Here is a 20232-nt window from a genome sequence, read left to right on the forward strand (position 1 = left end):
ATCTTACCATGAAAAAAGAGCAGCCAGAAGCAGTATTGACTTTTCATCTCTTGAGCATATTTTCTTCATTTTCCGCTCTTTCTCAGTCAAGGTAAGACACATCAATGAATACATACCTCTTTTGTGTTTCAACCTGCATTGGTTGACCTCAAAACTGCAGTTAAAACAAAAAAGGAATATAAGTTATTCAATTGTTCATCCATGTTGTTGTTGAAATTGTCTAGTAGGGTCAATGCAATGTTAAAAAGTTGGAACAATACTGTGGTGTACGTTTTATGTATTCTGCGGAACATTTTATTGGCTGCACTGGAGAGATTTAGCAGGAGGATGTAAGAGGAGAGAAGAGGTGTGTGTGTGTGTGTGTGTGTGTGTGTGTGTGTGTGTGTGTGTGTGTGTGTGTGTGTGTGTGTGTGTGTGTGTGTGTGTGTGAGAGTGTGTGTGTGCTCAGAGGTAGGGGTGGTGGGGTACAGGAAGACTTGGAAGCAGGGTGTGGGATTTTAGACTTGAGGACTGCAGCAGCACAAGGGCAAAAGGGCAGCTGTCCATATTTGGAGGTAACCAGCAGCCAGCCAATCATCACGGATTAGGAGGCATCACGACCTTCAGCCTCCAACGAGAAGTAAAATCCGGGAGCAAATAGTGCATACGTGCACATGCACGCACGCACACAAACAGACTTCCACGCTCACACACACATTAGTTGAGAGTAAGGACTAGCCGGTAAAGAAAGCCTTGGATTTGCTACTATAAATCCAGTTTATGGATGAATGGCCACCACAAACAGAGAAAATGCCTTCACAGCAAAATCACAAACGCTGAGTATTAGCAAGAGCCGGAGGGTCTGTTTAGGACTTTGCGGGTGAGAGTGATAAAGACTGGAGCAATGACAAAAGAGGGTGGGCATTTCAAGGAAGAAAAAATAAATAAATAAAGCATTGGGCGCATCAGAGAGATCAGGATTTTCTGATCAGATTTGGAATCATGCCATGGCCTCTCCAACTTATCCTCCTGTTTCCTCCTGAGGGGGACATATATGTCTGTACCAGATTTCATGGTATTCCACCCAATAGTTGTCAAGACACTTCACTCAAAAGCACAAACTCATGTGGTGCTATACAGGAGAAGTGAGGGGCCACTTAAGTGATTAGGATACATTGTCTGGGAACAATAAATGTCTCTAGAAAGTGTTGCACCAATCCACAAAGTGAAACTACTGAACTGTAGTTATCCCATAGTTGACGTAACATCCTCTTCATTTGAATGTGGGACATCCTCATTCAGATCTGATGGCGATCAGCCTGCAAATCCCATTTTGATCAGCCATCTCTTAGTGCCACACCTGCTCGGACACGCGCCACCGCCCCACCCCTCGTTAGGGGGAGAACGTTCCATCATTAACGAGGTGCCCAATAACCACAGTGACCTGGCAACACATTCCCAAAACATTCCATCAGTCAGTAGAGCATGTGCATGAGATCGTTAACGGAACACTCATTAATTACAAGGCGATGGGATTGGCTGGGTTTGGGGTCGCCGTGGCACTTGAGATGATAAAGGATATGGCTAATGTGATCAGTCATTAGCATTTAACAGTAGGCAACTGAGATGAAACATGCTTTATAATCATCTCATCGCAAGAGAAGGGTGAAGTGAGAAGAACAAGGTGACGTAAATATGCAAAGTTGTGTTTTAAAGAAGAAGGACGGGAGGAAATAAAAAAAATCTGAAGAGATCACAAAGAGAAAACCTAAAGCAACGAAGGAAAGGAGGAGGGGGAAGAAGGGAGTTAATGAGCTCAACAGCTTTTTTATTATTCCAGCTCTTTTGCAGACTTTAATGTTCTTTACAGGTCTCTGGCTCAAGCAGTTGTCCCTTTTTATCACACGCTGAAAATGCAATTAGTGTTTTCAATTTTCCAGGCCCTTCTTCTCCACTCGGTCATAAAGTGAAACCAGGTAATGTCCAAAGATGTTACTTCATAAATGTAATTGGATGACTGCTTTCACATAAAAAGAATAATACCAATGTGCCTTAATGCAAACTGTTAGAAATCAAAATCTCAAACTGTGGGGTGAATTGAAATAAGAAACTGATACAGTATGCTGAAATGGACATGTGAAGAATGAGACATTGTGACAGAGCACAAAAACATAAAACCAGTTATTTCCTTAAATCAACATTGGTATTCAAGGACGATTTGGTTAACTCATAGACAACCAACTTGTCAATCAACAACTCCCTTCTTCAATCTGTCTGTTTTCAGAAGTTTACTCTGCTTCCAAGAGCACCTTCCAAAGTGGAAGTTGAATTTTTCCATAATACAACTATAGCTTTTGTTTTGTTATGTCTGCATAATGTATTCTGTCATTGTCAGCTCAACATATCAAAGGTGGAAAAATGTACCGAAATATGATTGGCATGGGGAAAAACTGGAAATGATTCATGAGATTGCAACCTTGCCAAACACCTATGTGGAGCCACCCAGCTAGTCAGTGTGACAACTCCAAGGCCATGACCCTATCTGTTGATGCTTTTTTTTTGTCTTTTGTTGTCTTTCTTTTTCCGCCTGGGGGTCTGTGGTTGGTCTCCTTGTAGCCTTCGGTATGATTGCCTGCACCTGTAAAGGCGAATGTAAAGCTCACTTACAGCCCACTCATCTCGTGGCCTTGGTCCTGCCTAAAAGGGTGAGCATCTAGGCCCTTTTTGACTTTGTTTTGTTTCTTTTTTGCTTGCTGCATACACTCACCACTGTACACATGCCTGTCCACCACACAACTAACACCTACCAAATGGGCAGTTAAAAGCAGCTGCTGTGGTTGAAGCCTCCCTCCTGAGCACATCACCCTGCAGCTAAAAGGTGAAGTCTGGTCATATTCTTGCACATCCCCCATCACTCGTGTTCTTCATGACAGTAGCTGGGAGGTTTTTATAGGTGCAAACTCTGTTCTGTACTAACCAGAAAATGACTGTTACCTCACTACTGATCTGAGGCCATTGTCTAGAAATCGCACCATATCTGTAAAATTTACAAATGCGCAATGACAAATCGCTTATGATATTCAATAAGCCTGACTCGTGTGAAGTTTACAGGTCTGAAAGAAACACTGTTGCTTTGCTACACATTGCAACAGAAAAATCCAGCCATGTTTGAACATTGTTTGTATAGTTTTCTATACCTTCTAGATGGTGACAATGCAATCAGAGGTGTGACTCCATCCAATTATGAAACGTAAAGCGGATTCATGATATTTATACATTCTATATTTCTACTGAATGTTATTACTCTTACAACAATTACTTTATTCATCTTCAACCTCTTACATATAGTTGTATTATAATCTTTAAACATCACATAAAAGAAGGTTTGATTGTGCCACAGAGAGAATATGCAAAAACACTGGTGCTTAAAGCCAGTTGCTGACCTTATCAACTGTATCAACATGAACTTCAGCAGCATCTGCTTATAACTGTTAAGGTTTTAATTTCAGAAATGTTAAATACAATATGTTGGGGATAAATATGTAGTGAAAACTATTTTTTCTAAATGTACTTTCTAGGTCAAAAACAGAGTTTGCACCCCACACTTTTCATAACAATGCATGTTGTCAACTTCTTCCAAGTTGTCAGTAACTAACCAATACATAATTACTGTATAGCTTTCAGCGATGCTGATGTGTTTTACAAAAACCCATCATAGGCATCAGCGCTATTCTATAAAGTCACAACAGCATCTACTGAAAAACATCTTCATTTTCTGTGCTATACAGTATAATCAAATGAAAGGATGCAGCCCACACGTCAACACAATTATTCCTGTAATGAGATAAAACATCAGCTTGATTGGACCAAAATGTCATTCAGTCTGCCAGCCCAGAGCCCAGTTAATCCTGTTTTTCTGTTTAATGTACTTCCTTTGCACACATATTGCAGAAATGCACATGATCCCGTGCTAGTAGTACTAACACTCAAATAAGGAGAATCAGTCAGTAAATAAGAAGCTTAAAAACAAATCTTCATTGTAACATAAAAACAGCCAAATCTTTTAAAACCTCCATTCATGTGCAACCGTTTTAAATCGGTAATTATTTTCTAGGGGAAATCCCTGTAATGTTCTCAGCAATCATTTTTGACTTGGTTACTCCTAAAATATCTGTGCATGGCTATTTAAGTATGGTTAGGGTAGGGCAATTAAAAGGGTAAGGGTTTGAGTTACTACGTGTGTGTGTTTTTTTTTTGTGATGTGCATCTTTGAGATTATTCTGATGGTATGAGTTTGTGTTTGTAAAAAAACAAAAAGAGAGACCTAGTGAAAATTGGTGCAGTCTAAATGTTTCCTTCTATTTTGCCTAAAACATAATTATTAATGCAGAGTAGTGGCATATAAATATAATTTTTAGGAGACCAAGATGTTACGAAACTAATGCAAATCAGCCCTTGAGGAAGAAACTCTGGCACTCCATGTGAGACGTGAAAAATGCCATAGTCTCCACTTGATACTTAGCACTGAGCATTTAGAGTGTTCAGCGCTCCCACAAAAATTCAGCCCATAGTCAGCTGCTTATTTTTATCCAGCGTGTGCTGGAGACAGCCTGTGAATGGGAAGTCGATTCATTTGAGCTGAGAGAAGGAAACCTTTTGAGAGTGAGGGTGAGAGGAGGACCAGGAATGAATAGCAGACTTGTGAACTGAAGAGATAAGGTATCTGATCTCAATCGCTTATTAGTCCTTGCTCTGCTTCTCTCTTTTCCCTTCCTCCTCTTTCCCCCAGCCCCTCACTGATTCCTTTAGGCCCATTTAGTTAATTAAGGCCATGAAATGTTTCAGAAACCAATTATGCTGTGACATTATTAAAAGACCACCCTGCCTTGTAAGCGTAGATTGTGTCTGTCTCTTGTCTTCCAACAGAATGGAAACTTGTCTGACCTGAGCGGCCATTGAAATAGGGTTTGGATTTATACAGTGAAATGTAACATCAGCAACTTTCAGTTTCTTTTGTATGTTTTCTTTTTCACTTCACTTGTGGATCCACATTTACTTCTCTTACTATATAACTAGAGAGCTCGACATTCTTTGCAAGTGGATTTTCTATTAGGGATAAGAAGGGCCTGACATCAGTTTACAGACCATGCTTGGGCAGAGAGGATCTCTTATTAATAATTGGGAGGCGGGTGGTGAGGGAGGACCAGTAGATGTTTTTAAGAAATCCTCGAAAACACTGACAAGACTAAAAGGGGAATCCATCTGACTCGATCCATTAATACTGCGTTTATTGTTTTAACACAACCCAAGTGTTGCCTCTAGACTTTGACTTAAAGGGCAGTGATGCTGTCCCCCAACTGTTACAGTCATCAATGTATGTACCACTGCTGATAGATCAATTTCTATGCAAGGCACTGAAATGACCTACAGTTGTATTTAAGACAATATCATCAAATCTTACCATGATAAAATTGAACGTAAGTGAAAAGACATAATCCATGTAAATTATAAACTCCAAATTCCAAGAACATACATGTTTCTTCTTTTGTACAATGAGCACGCTGGTTCATGATTCTTATTTGCTGCACAGAGAAAGACAAAAACAAAAGTATCACGACACGGAAGACTAGATAATTTGCACATGCTAATCAACACAATGCCCAAGTTACAGTGATTTGTACAAAATGCATAGTGATTTGTATTGCAGTGCTATTGTGTGTTTGAAGGGGGAGAAGCAAGGAGACATTCACAGAAGTACAGATGTTGATTTTCCTACTTCTAGCGCTATTTTGAGAATATGCAAATATTCTGTGGAACGATTGACACCAAAGGTCGTTAATTAACATAAGTCAATTCCACTGAGCTTCTTTTGGGAGTGAAATGTAGCAGCATTCTACCTCTTCTCCCTGTACATGTACAATGCAAATGAAAGGCAGGCACAGGCACTAAGCAGCAAGCAGTGAGTGCAATAAGTTGAGTGAGATAGGGATGAAATGTTTCCTAATTTTTAAGATTTTTACTATATGCTACATACAGTACATATGTTAAGTGTGTGAGAAGAGGGAAGAACCCTGGAAAGCTCGCTCTGTCCACCACCAAATGGTGTAAGTAGGGACACTTGTTGCTGAGTAGGTAAAACACATTTCTATCTACAGTGGGGTCATACTTAATTGTGACAATTGCTACAAGCTGTGAAGTAATTGGTCTGAATGTCACATTTATTACAAGGCTTGCAACAATGATACAGCAGAATGGAGTGTTGCTGACATTTGGAAATTATATCTTGTGTTATTTATTTATTTATTTTTTGGCTTCATCATTAACAAATGTGAAACCATAACATGTAAAATTCCCCAAATTGTAGTGTAGCGACCCTGTTCAGTTTGGAGTTTTGTATTAGAGGAGTCGTCGCCTTCTCTCTGGTCAATCACGGGCTTGCACTGTAGGTGTTGGTCAAGGTGCATGCCTGTGATTGGTAGAGCAGAGGGGAGGGGGGGGGGCTTACCTGTTCTGTGACGTAAACTAAGAAGGGTCGTTAAACTGTATGAAACTTCATGTTCACTTATACGAGTTTGTTCGGCACTGTTTAGTGTGGTTTACGTTAATAAACCAGTTCATGCCAAGACTTTACTCTCGTCTACGAATCGTAAGTGGATATTTATATCTTACATAAGAAAAGAAAAGAAGAATCACAAAGAGTCCTGCACGTCTGACGTTTGTTATTGTTTGTGCGAGAGACACAAAGAAGAACTGGAAAATAAAGAACAATACAGGTGAGTTACTGTCATAAATTGACTATTGTTTTCAACTAAGAAGTTAAAGCTAACGTTAACTTGAGCGCTGACAGCCCCTTCTAAGTCTAACGTTACTGTAAAAAAACATGTTTAGGCTGTACTACCAGCTTTCAACTCTCAGAAGAGAAGGTGGTTTGGGGTTTAGCACCGAGGAGTAATTAGTCTATTTATGTTTTCTGTAAAGCTTAACTATTTATCATTTGAGTTGGTTAACGTCAGCCCGAGAGCTCTCTTAGCACAATGATTTAAGCTAACGTTAGCTAATGCACGACACTGGTAACGTTAATGTTTCTCACTGCTGACGCTAATAGTTGTCAAACACAGGTGTAGCTAATTGTAACTAATCACTTTACAGCTGCATTCAGGTGTGCCAATTAGGCCTCTGGTAGTGGGAAGGCCGGCTCGCTGGCGTGGCTGATGGGCATTTCTAAATGGAAACGAGCCAGCATTAATGTTATTAGTTAAGGTTACATCTGTGCTTTTCAACAACATGACGAGTCAAAAACCTTCCCTGTGAGAAACTGTTCCAGCGAACAGACATAATATCAATGTGTTCTTGACAGTTGCTCGTAATGCAATGGGCTGTATAGTGAATGTGTGTTTTGACCGCACTTACAGGTCAAGATACAACCTACTGTACGCTCACAGCACCTCGGTCTGCAACAAGAACGTTATTTTAATGTCACATTATAGCTGTACTTATCATTTTTCTCCTATTTTAGTAAGGTAGTGCCTTGCAGATCTATAAGGAGGAGAGTAACCCACTGGTAACTTAGATGTATTTTATATATTTTAAATTCTATGAACTATAAACATTTGTTTAAAAAAAAACATGTTTATCAGACTTACTTGTAAAATAAATTGCTTTTACTTTGATATTTTCATCCGAGTGCAGGATGTGAAGTTTATCGAGACACTTTAATGATCCAGAAATGCATTGCCTACATTCCAGAGAGACTTCCAGAGGATCTCTGTCCAGCCCCTCTCTGGGTGTTTGATGACATGATGGATTGGCGTTGCTTTCCACTAATTTGAGCCCAATTCTCCCTCTCCTCTCTTTGTCCTCATCTCTTACCCTCTCCTCTCCCATTCTTTTGTCTATCTCCTCCTCCTTTTTTCCTCACCTTCCATTCCCACATCTTCTCCTTTCTCTTTGATCTTTCTTTTTCTTCTCCACCTACTATGTTTTCTCTCATTTCTATAACCTCTATTTCAATCTCTCGCTTTTGGCGTATGCGATGTTTGTTCAGGCTCCAACTCCTTTTAAATGTTTTGAGGTGCTGATCCTGGAGGGAATGCCTAGCAAGCAGCATTTGCATGTACGTGCGATTTATTACTGTTACACAGCCGTCATCTGTTATTTCATATGTGAAAACACGTGAAAACACTGCTATTACTTTATTAAATTATCATGTCGATGTATACTCTTTTTCAAGTGTGACCCTGGATTCGAGGAAGTTTTTGTATTGCGTTTAGGGGAAAAAATATCTAGTTTATAATTTGAATGAAATTCATGACAATAAGTGCACAGTCTTTTGTAACATCACAGTGCTGAACCAGCTGTGTAAAAGCATTTGACAACTTCTTAATTTGGGAAATGTGGCATTTTAGTTTTTAATTGTCTGTGCCTCAGAACTTCTGAGCTCCCCCTGAAAAGTGACAGTTTATCTACCCGTTAAGATTAATAACTGTGTATATTTGCAGGTAAAGGTACTACTACTGCTCTTAAATCGGGAGACTTCTAGTCAACAGCAACATCGTCGTTTACAGCGGATTCACCAACACAGCAGCTCTGCATCCTGCTGACTGGCTGAGTTCCTCTAACACGGTAAGGACATGGTTAGCTCGGTTAAAAAACCTGCTAATAAACCTGGTGGTAAAAAAAAATGATTCATTACATTACAGTCATTTAGCAGACGCTTTTATCCAAAGCGACTTACGATAAGTGTATTCAAGAGAACTACTAGTCACCAGAAGTCATGAGTGCATCTCCTTTTTTAAACAAGCCTCTAGGAGCATAAACCAGAGCAAAAGTACAGTGCAGAAACAAACTATTACGAATACAATAAGTGCTAAGTGGAAGGCTCAGGGTAGCACTTCTTGAAGAGGTGAGTTTTCACGCCGAAAAAAGATGGGCAGCGACTCTGCTGTCCTGACATCAGTGGGAACTTCATTCCACCACTGTGGGGCCAGGACAGAAAACAGCCGTGACCGGGTCGATCGGCCGCCAGGACCTCTGAGCGACGGGGCGACTGATCGCCCCGAGGCAGCAGAGCGAAGTGGTCGGGCGGGGGTGTAAGGCTCGACCGTGGCCTGGAGATAGGAAGGAGCTGTTCCTTTCACTGCCCTGTAGGCTAGCACCAATCCTCCTGATGTTGTAGAGCAGGAATCTGCAGGAGCGTGTAACCGATGCAATGTTTGCTGAGAACGACAGTTGGTCATCCAGGGTCACACCCAGGTTCCTCGCAGTCTGAGTCGGCGTCACCACGGTATCATCGATGGTGATGGACAGGTGTCGGTGCGGGCAACCCTTCCTCGGGAGGAACAGTAGCTCGGTTATGTCACAATTCACACAGGCAGGATGTCAAAACTTTGCTCTTGCCACTCAATTCATTAAACCACCATTTCACATTATGCAGGGCTTGTGTGAGCATGAAATAGATTCATTCATAATTTATGAACGATGTGAAAGATTTATATATATATATATATATATATATATATATATATATATATAATTAGCAATTATGTAAAGGTATGTGTGGAAATGTTATGAGAAACAGTGACTGATTGAAGTTACAGTTGTTAATGCCCATAACATTGATTGACGTATGGCTTTAATGAAATTATATCACTGTGTCTGACATTACATACTGTGTGCAAATTAGCAGTTATTATCCAATCCAAGAAATGCTACAGTATTGTGTAGGGGAATTATTTGTGAGAAAATCTGTTGAAACCTACTGAAAATCTGTTGAAACCTACTGAAAATCTGTTGAAACCCTATTTTAAAAATAGCCCCATATCTGCTTGCTCTGGAGTGTTTGAGATATTGCTAGAGTTCTTAAATGTTTTATGTGTGAGCTTTCTCTGACCTAAAGTGAGTGCTTTTTTTTTTTTTTCTCGAGGACTGCTATGTTTGCATCATTTGACTTGACTATGGGCCATTCCCTTTGGTTTATACACATCAGGATTTGTTGTACACAGTTCATTGTTTGTGTTGGACACTAAAGGAACCAGAGATGGTCACTTAGACAAAACATTTTCTCATCACATGCACTTCAGAAACGTAGAGCCTCATGAGAAGCTTCCTTTCCTTTTTAATTTTCAGTAGGATGTTTGTTTTTTCCTCTACTTGAGACCACAAAGTAAAACAAGTAGTTTCATCCTATTCTGTGGCTGTCTTTGACTCTACAACTTAATAAGAGGAGTTCCTGGTGAAATTGTGGAAGAGGGATGCTTGTGTTCCTTTTTTCTTTTTACTTTCCTCACAGCAGTGAATCACTCTATAGACCACTCCTGAGTTCCTCCCTGGGGTAAAATTTGGTCACATCATTCTCCAACCCTCCAATTGAATTGGGTATTTCAATAGTGAATTCACCTTAGATCGCTTGCATTGTGCATCCAATCATTTCCTCTCCAGCGTATATTGAATACAGTCCAGTGTTTTAACTTTAGTGAGAGTACACTTTATTGTGCTGAGTCAGGATCCGTAATAATGCTCGTTATCACCACAGTAATTTTCTCTCATAAAACAGACCAGAGATTCTAATCCAAATCTTGTTCATGTCTCTCTAGAGAAACTTCTTCTTAAGAAAACTGTTTAGCCCTGCAGACATTTCCTCATATTGTTTGTGAGAGATAAAGGCAGCACCTTTTCTAGTGACCCCACAAATACTGTAAGTGACATCATCTCTCTCTCTCTCTCTCTCTCTCTCTCTCTCTCTCTCTCTCTCTCTCTCTCTCTCTCTCTCTCTCTCTCTCTCTCTCTCTCTCTCTCTCTCTCTCTCTCTCTCTCTCTTCCCCCCCCCTACAGTGGGTAGATGACAGCAGTGAGTCAGCCAGGATAGCAGCCATCTGTAAAAAAAAAAAAAAAAAATCTCTCCTTTCTCACAAGCGTTTTGCTTAACAAAACAGTCTTACTGTGGATATTCATCACAGCTGTCATCAACTTTTTTCTTCAAAATCTATGGGCCATCAGTCATCACTGGTTTTTTTTTTTTTATGAAATGAGTGATGGTTGTAAATTACCATGCATGACATATTGACAAACCCATTTGCAGTCCTTGTTGAGAAAGACCACTGTCATACAGAAAAAGGCATAGCGGAGGGGTGAATGGAGGAATCAACAAGCAGGGGAGGGAGACACAGGGAAAAGATGGAAACAGACAACAAAAAAGGGAGAGGAAAAAGAGATATAGAGGCTTATTCCTTAACATATCCCTGGCTACAGATAAGAAGTCAGACCTGATATTGTGGCTCTATGGATGACAGTTTCAGCCTGTCAGGCCTCCGCTTCACTACTTTTGTCCAGATTGAAATATCTCAACAACCATTTGGTGCAGACATGTTGGTCACCACAGGATGGACTGACAACAGGGATGGCTGTGGCTCAGGAGGTGGAGCGGGTTGTTCACTCATGCAAAGATCATCCAGTCCACATGTCGAAGTATTATTGGGAGAGATACTGAAGCCCAAATTACTATCAGTGTATGAGTGAGCATTAGTTAATACTCTGATGAGGTGTGTGTGTGTGTGTGTGTGTGTGTGTGTGTGTGTGTGTGTGTGTGTGTGTGTGTGTGTGTGTGTGTGTGTGTGTGTGTGTGTGTGTGTGTGTGTGTGTGTGTGTGTTGACATGTAGTGTAAACCGCTTTGAATGTTCGGAAGACTAGCGTGGCACGATATGAATGCAAGTCCATTTTCCATTCACCATGACAGACGTTACTTCCAGCATCCATGATAATAGCATGCTGCTTTCATAATTAATCCTTCATTTGAAGAAATAAGTGAGACATTACCACTGATGGAGCTTTCTGTTATGAATTCCATTTCAACTCACCAGTTTCTTCACTTTGAAAAATGCTCCCTGCAGTAGTGATAATCACATATTATCTTCCTGACAGATGACATGATGGTGACAAATGCGGACAGGCAGATATGGAAAGTAATTAGGCATTATGGAAACATGTTGTAGCTTCTAAAGGATGTCTTTAAATTGTTTTTCCTTATTCATATAGCAAAAACACCACAGCCACAATCCCCCCTATGATGAAGGAAAGCAGATGTGTACAATTCATAATTTCTCATAGGAACTGTCTCTACAGTTCGGGGGAAGAATTAAACAGAGTCATACACATAGGGAAATGTAAACGCCTTTAAGAGCTTGTTTAACACCAGAACAACTACCATGGCAGTCATTTTGAATCCAAACATTTAGGACTAAAGTCATCTAGAGCTGGACATCCATCTACAATGAGCAAAAGAATTAGAAGAACCAATAGTTTAGTCTGAGGGAACTTAGTGTGACTAAAATCAGGACACTTCTTAATGAACACTGATGTGTAATGATGGCAGAACTGGAAGAAGCCTAAGTTAGTTTGATACTTAAATATTTCCTTTCTTGAGAACATAAGATGCATGTCACATTCAACACCTATAGAGCTACATAACAAGTGTGATGCCTTGCTGAGCCAAATCCAGGCCTGAATCCTCCAAAGTTTTGAGAATTACTTGAAAATGACTGTATTGTAGATTTGCTCCCCAAGAAAAAGCTCAATTTGTGCTATCTGGAAGCAATACAACTGATATGTGCCAAGTTATTAGATACTCAAGTAAAATAAAAGTGCATATTCACCAACAGATGTCTCTTTACTGTGGATAGACTTTTCAAAACATGTGTATATTCTGAAAACACTTTTTCTCCTTTTATAGTTATATTTTTGTGTTGTGTACAGCAACCATAAACCCTGTTCTCTGCAACCCTGTAAAGTGGACAAGTTGAGATGCATTTCTGAATGAACTGTGTAAAAGAAGTAATGTAGCTAATATGACCGTATTCCTATTTAGCCTCCCACTGACACATCGACAAACATCTGTGGGAATTGTACTTACCACAAATGTCAAGGACTGTTTGTTAATAAAGCCTCCTTACATTACTTATCATCATTCTTGCCCAAAAAGTATTTTGACAACGAAAGCTGGTAAATAAAAGAAGGAACTATGGAGATGAGGGACTGCAGGTTGTGTGTATTTTTGTTAGAGCTTTGGGTGTGAGGAAAGGAGACAAATGCACAAGGCTACCACCATCTAGAGAAGGAGGGGGGCACTGTCTGGATATAAGAAACGGAAAAGACATTAGAGAGGGAGAGAGCCAGTAAGACTGAGATAAGTTCAGTTCAGCACCACGGACAGCGCACCGGAGCGCTGGAGAGGAGAAATCACTTCAGTGGATTTAAGCTGCGCACAGTCATGCCTCCTTGAACTGCTGGAGCCATACTGTACACTACAGTCGTACTTAGTCGTGCTCGTCCTGTGCTTGTGGAGGAGGTTGTTTGTTTTTATTTTATTCGGGAATAGCTAAATAAGGAGGTAAGATAGCTGCAGAGAGAAGTGGGGTGCATGAGCTTGCAAGCACAGGCCAGTCTGTTAGTCGGCGCGATCCTTACATCATCTCTTTATTGGAGCGAAAGAGAGAGAGAGAGAGAGATACAGGGGAGAGAGAGAGTGAGATGAGAGTGAGAGAGAGTCAGTGCAGCCAGGCTCCTCTTCGCCAGTCCTCAACTGCGAAGCGAGGCTGACGGACCGACTGGCGTTACCACCACCCTGCTGTTTATTCTGAGTGTTTCCTCTCCCTCTCCCAACACTGCTGCGTCCGCACCGGCCGTGAAGATGCACCGGCACCGTCCTGCCCAGGGATCGACGTTGTTATTGTCGGTGGCTTTGTGGATTTGCAGCCACGTCAACTGTGTGCACGGAGCTTTGCCAACAACCCGTAAGTTGTTATTCTTTATTTTTTTTGGATGTGTCTCCCAGCGCTGAGCGGGTGAGTCTGGATGTGGGTGGGAAGCTGACCGAACCTGTCTCTGGAGCAGAACAGTGGAAGCGGAAAGGTGCGCTTACCGGCGAGGCTGCAGGTATGCCCGCGGTGGTGCCAGCTGGGGCACTCTGGAGCTAAAGAGCCAGGCTGTACCGGGGAGAGGGAGCGGGCTTACCTTCTGACTTCAGATCTACACGTGTTAACTCCTGGGGATTTCTCCTCTATTGATTTTAGCGCCCGGGATTTTGTGACCGTCGGGTGATTTTTGATCACGGGTTCTCACGGTTTCTTGTCTTTTGTGCCGTCTCAATCCTGGGGCAGAGTGCATTCGAGTGAACAGTTTGAAACCATATCACAAATGGCCATTTATTCGGTCAATCCTTTCAGGGGTTTTCTGGATTAACATTATATAAGGTCACTGTATTTGTTTTCACTATTACATTGGCCCAATAGCAATTCAAATACAGAGGTTTCGTTGAATATCCAAATTTGTAGGAGGGAGTTATGGTCTGGGGCTTTGTGGAAGATAAATCTTTACGGTCAGTGACCCAGGGACACATTACAGATGTCTAACTTTGAGCCTATGATTGTGTCTAAATCAGGTTGTTCATGAAGTTTCAGTGCAATTTTTATTTTGATTAATCTCTCCACTATTACCAGGTCTGGGTCTATTTTAGCCAACTTTATTCTTTTAGCAAACGGTCACTGGAAAACTTATGCTCAGACATTTAAATACAAAGGAGGAATCTCTTTTGCCTGGTTAAAGGTTTTTGCTTATCAATAATTAACAACCTGTAATTTTAGGATCGAGTTTGTATAGAAATTTGACTACTCAAAATTGCACTATTTTTTTCATTGACATCTACCATGGGGAGTCACGGCATTTCGGCTTGTAGCTTATATGCTTTGCTATGCTTATTGGTATGGTATTACGTGTCCATCTTAAAATAACCAATTACGTTTGGTTCTGTAATTTCCTGGAATCTTCCTCACTTGGTTCGGTGTCATTCCGATGTCGCTGACGGTGACTGAGTCAGTGTGACTGTGTGAATGATTCCCCCGGTGATCGCCAGGGCTTCTCGGGTCCCGGATGAATGTATCCGGGGACGCGCCTCATTAATCATCCCGTCCGACAGACAACAACCCGGAGACGGTACCGCGAACTGTTTGCGCGTGCCTGCACATATGTCTGCGTGTGCGCGTCAGCGAATGTTACAGAGGAGAAAAGAAAGACGTAGAGTTCGAGGAGATGGGCTGTCCGTTTTTCTTTCACAAAGCTGTGGTTTATAAGAGCGCGTTCACAGCGAATATGAGTCACAGTAAAAACATTGTATTTATAAAACTATTGATCCCTTTATGGAAAACCTCAACCCTCTTGCTCCCGTCAATTGGCTGGTCTGACTGGGTCAGCAGCAGTGTCCCCGGAGCAAGTAGAGATTCAGTGTCTTCCTAAAGAAAAACTTCAGCTGTGGGCTTGAACAAGGTTGATTTAATTAAAGAAATGTAATGCATGGAATACAACATATTCACACCTGTTGAATCTTTCAAACAAGTACGCCTATATAAATGATTTCTTATCTATACACAGCCTACATACATATTGCCTCTACTATGTTTTAAATAATCGAGCTACTAAACAGAAGTATGAGCTGTATAAATATTTTTAAAGTGAAGTCATAAATAAGAAACAAAACGTCTGTGTAAAGTTAGTGTTATTTAAATGATCCTACAAATAGTGAGTTTTATATATACAAATACCACATACTATTTGATATGTATTTTTTTTTTTAATAAAAATCCAATGACTTGATCAATCATTTCACACTCTATTGCATATTGATATACAGTATGTTGCATTGCACAATATAAGACAACAGTACAACACAACAGGAATATTAAAGTGCGGAGAAGGATCAGGGTAGGATTTGCAAGATGGGGGGCAAGCAGTGTGATGGAGAGAGCGCCGGAGAGAAAGTCATACGAACAGCATGTTGAATCGGACCAGCAGTTCCACCGCTGAGCTTAAATCTGAGTGCTGACTTTATCCCTCCTCAGGGACTAGATGTGCAACACTTGGGGGAATAGACAATGACATTGTGACCAATGGTCTGAGGCATGGACTAAAAAAGATTAACATTTCCATCCTACCGAGGCAAACACACTCCCAGACTAAAAGTCAATAGGCTGGTTAAACCAGACTGTGTGAAGTTTCCCAAGTGCACACTGCAAATCTGCTTCTATGCTTCCATGAGGTATGTTTCCTAAAATGAAAAGAGAGAGCAATAAGGAGATATTTATTGTGATTGCCCATTTGTATATGGATTTATACGTATGTTAATTTACACAGTATGGTCATGCATTTCATACCCGAATGATTGCATGTTGAACAATAATCCAGGGATTTTTTCCTATGCAAACTTAGCCTAAAGCGTCTGTCAGTTTTATGTTGCATTCCATTATCACTTAATTGGCTTGCACAGCAGTATCAATGCTAACATCTACTGCGTTCTGACAAAATGAAATGAACATACAGATGCATGCAAGCAGAAATACAAACTTGCATCAGCACAACGGTGCATACACAATCACAGGCACTCATATAACTGAACAACAATAAGTTGCGTTTGTCCTTGTGCTTCAGCTGTATGTTCTATTCGTGTATTCATGTGTGACTGTACTTGAAGTATATTTTATATGCACAGATATTTGGCCCAGTCGTACAGTATTCATGAATGTTAAGTTTACTTTCACCTCATTTATTTATTTTGTTTTTAAACGGCAAATCTTTCATCTAATCAGCCTCAAACCCTCCTGCCCTGCGTTGCACCATTGCTGTTCATCATTCCCTGCGTAAAGGACAGGGTATATGCCGTAAACACTCTCGGCACCAGTGTGGAAATTCAAGGAGTTAGTGACACTGTGGGTGGCTTAATGGGATGCCCCTGGAGCCTGTCTGTTTATAGAATCAGATTAGCCTTTTCTCATTTCATTAAGCATGCCAGGCCATTTGACATAAACATCAGTCTGGTTGCACCTCCAGGGCCACACAGGGTGAAGCTAGACAAGGATTTCCTGTTATTCAATATACATCATTATATACCATGCGAAACAAAACAAAAAGTATTCAATTGCATTCTGTTTGAATTTAAAGCATTACTAGTTCACCCCATTGTATTTGACCGTGGCCCTGGCTAAGGGGTGCCCGGTTAGACTCTGTATCAAAGTGGCTAATTTTAACATTTGACTGGTTGAGACAGATCCAAAGCAAACAAAAGAATAATCTGGCATGTCCTCACACTCCTTCCACAGTAACATTGATGAAAGCAGCATTTCTACTGTCAACAACTGAGTCACTGTGACCAACACATGCCAGTTGTGTAGCCCTGTATCTTGCCTATGTGTGTGTGTTTGTGATGGCTCCCACTAGGAGGTGGTAATAATGGGATTAGAGCTGGAGGAAGCGGACTGGTTTGTCTCAGATTAGATCAGCACAATACTTGGTGTTTAGCTTTGTGTGGCCCCTGTGTATTTGTGTATTTGTGTGTGTGTGTGTGTGTGTGTGTGTGTGTGTGTGTGTGTGTGTGTGTGTGTGTGTGTGTGTGTGTGTGTGTGTGTGTGTGTGTGTGTGTGTGTGTGTGTGTGTGTGTGTGTGTGTGTGTGTGTGTCCACGTTGGTAGATTTCTAATGCATTGAGTCAAGTGAGCCAGAGTTAGGAAACAAGGTTGAGTTGTTAATTGCCATTGTTCTCGTCTCACCTGTCCTCCTCTGTCTAATTTGCCCTCTTCCTCTTTTTTTTTATCTCTCACTCCTTTGCACTCCCTCTGTTTTCCTGCCATTTTGTCTTATCCCTAACTACCCCTGATGATTCCTCTTACTCCCTCACTCATCCCCCCCATAGTCTGATTCCCCAGCTTTTCTCTCATCATTCTATTCTGTTTTTTCCCTCTCGCCTCCTGCCCTTTTTCTTGCCCCCAACTATCTCTAATTATCTTTATCTCTACTTGGCTTTCATCAATGGTTTTATCATCTGGCCATAATCACTCTGTCCCTCCTTGTATTTTTTCATCCACCCTGTCTCTCTCCTCACAATCTGTCCCCTTCTCGTTCCACTACTGATTACTAATATGTTTGATAAAAAGTCCCCACTAGCCACTTTCAAGGGAGTAGTGTGATGCATCTGCTTGTGCACGCTCATACAAACTCTGCAAACAGCACCTACTCTGTGTGTCCACTGCACCAACCAGACTGACATGGATCACAGCCAAACAGACACAGAGACACTGTGTTCTCCTCTCTGTCTCATACAGCTTTAAACTTTTCTTGCCCTATCAAAGTATGAATATTTCATCTCACTTAAACATTAATTCACGACGATGCTTTTGAGACAAAAATGCTTGACCTATCATCCACTGCTTTCCAAAAAGCACTTTATTTTCATAGCACAATGAATCCGAATTGCTTCATTTCACAGCAGTCTATAATACATGAATATGAATTTTGTCTTGACAAGGATATTTTAACAACTTCCATGATAACACATCATGTTGTTATACACAAGTTTGCCGATTGCACATTTGAATATATTTATTCAAACATGTTTAAAGTCAATATATTGCTAAAACATTCTGCTATTTATAGTACATAGAGGCTGTTTGCTGTATTTCATATACTTCCATAGATCACAAGCAAACCTCTAATAGTAAGAAAGAAATTGTCAGAGCCAGAGCACCATGACTGTTTTCTTTTTGTCCATTTCCTGCCGGCTTTATACGAGGACTGCTGTATCGGTCCCCCTGAAGAATTGAAATTTCTCTCTTGAAAATGAGTGCTTCTGTGCAACTATCTATGTTTCATCATAGGAGCAAGGCCACAGTGATACAAATGCACACTGACAGGTCATGCAGCATAATTCCCTTAACAATGTCAGTAACGTAACATGCACACACAGAGGCCCACACCACACCATGCACGGTGTGTGTGTGTGTGTGTGTGTGTGTGTGTGTGTGTGTGTGTGTGTGTGTGTGTGTGTGTGTGTGTGTGTGTGTGTGTGTGTGTGTGTGTGTGTGTGTGTGTGTGTGTGAGAGAACATGTGCAAATACCCAGGATCTCAAAGTTATTCTAGTGGAATGTGTTCTCATTAGAACCCGTCAGGATCTGTCCACCTTGTGAGACCAAGGCTCTCTGAGATGGAGAGGAGGCTGGCAGGATATAGGGAGGACGAGACGACGACAAGAAACGAGGCAGCATTTATTAGAAAAGAGGGAAGGATGAGGAGAGACAGCTTGAGGAATGATGTCCAGGAGCCGAGGATTTTCTCTGACACCTTGTCGTTCAATATTACCGGTGTTATGAGCTGCATCAGAGCAGCCTTGTATTAGTTAGAAAATGGACCGGGCTATGTCACCGAATACTGCACTTCACTTTGTGATAGTTTGATTGATCATATAACAGCCTTCATAGTTAATGTTAATATCCACTAAAAATCATCGTCATCATTATCATCTCATCATCATCTACATCATTTTAAATATGTTTCTATAGGTACAGTATGAGCACAAATTGTCAGTAAATCATATATATATCTATAGATATATATATCTATATATATATATATATCTATATATATCTATATATATATATCTATATATATATATATATATATATCTATCTCTCTGATAAAAACAAGACACAATTAGATGAAACTGCTAAAAAATGTGAGTAACAGCAAATACACATTTCTGTCAGAGATGGTCATAACCTGGAATATATTAGGTTGTTCTAACTCTGCTAACCTGAGAATCCTGAAGTCTCACAAGCTCAGTTTTTACTACAAAATGTTAATTTAGGAATCCACTGAGTCATTTGAGTTTAACATGCCCCATCAGCAGGCTATTTAGAGAGGTTTAGATGATAATGTGACTTTTCAGCCTTTGAAACTTCTGAACCATATTAACTATTACTGTGGACGCTGCAGGTGTAAAATGAAGCAAAATTCTGCAAACGCAATGTCTATTTATTTTGCTTCAACCTGTCTTTGTTACCCTCTGTATTTAGTTCTGAACCCCACTTTACAGCTGGTTTTGCTGCAAGCTTAAAATAAGCCAAGATGTTTCCAAAACTGCACAGATTGGAGTTTAAATGTTTGTTGTTGTATCACTAAGAGGAAGCTAATTGATAGGGTACAGCATCTGTTCTAGATGAATCTTTGGGGAATGCCAGAATTGAGCTGCACCAGGGTACTGGAGGTGTTAGAAAGAGCAGTTAAAAGCAGTGTAAGTGAACCTGACCCAAATCATCGGTGTCAAAAGCAGCACAAAGTAAAACTGGGCAGTCCCCTCTGACGGTGGCAGAGAGAAGGTTTAGACACACTGACTCGAGCGTACAGTGTTATACCCACTGTACATGCTCTTGAAGTAAAGCCAA

General features: G+C 40.8%; 1 protein-coding gene across 1 annotated transcript in view; it reads left to right on the forward strand.

Annotated features, from left to right (window-relative positions):
- Window positions 1-13574: 13574 nt before the first annotated feature.
- The window catches only part of cntnap2a (contactin associated protein 2a), a 303910-nt gene continuing 297252 nt past the window's right edge, over window positions 13575-20232 (forward strand). Inside the window, exon 1 of the mRNA XM_068709763.1 lies at window positions 13575-13764. Coding sequence (XP_068565864.1) covers window positions 13662-13764 — 103 coding nt within the window. The 5' untranslated portion in view covers window positions 13575-13661. The remainder of the gene's footprint in view (window positions 13765-20232) is intronic.

Source organism: Cebidichthys violaceus, unplaced genomic scaffold (assembly GCF_023349555.1).
Source record: "Cebidichthys violaceus isolate CVI_PGR_0920_01 unplaced genomic scaffold, fCebVio1.0.p SCAF_15, whole genome shotgun sequence".
Taxonomy (NCBI): domain Eukaryota; kingdom Metazoa; phylum Chordata; class Actinopteri; order Perciformes; family Stichaeidae; genus Cebidichthys; species Cebidichthys violaceus.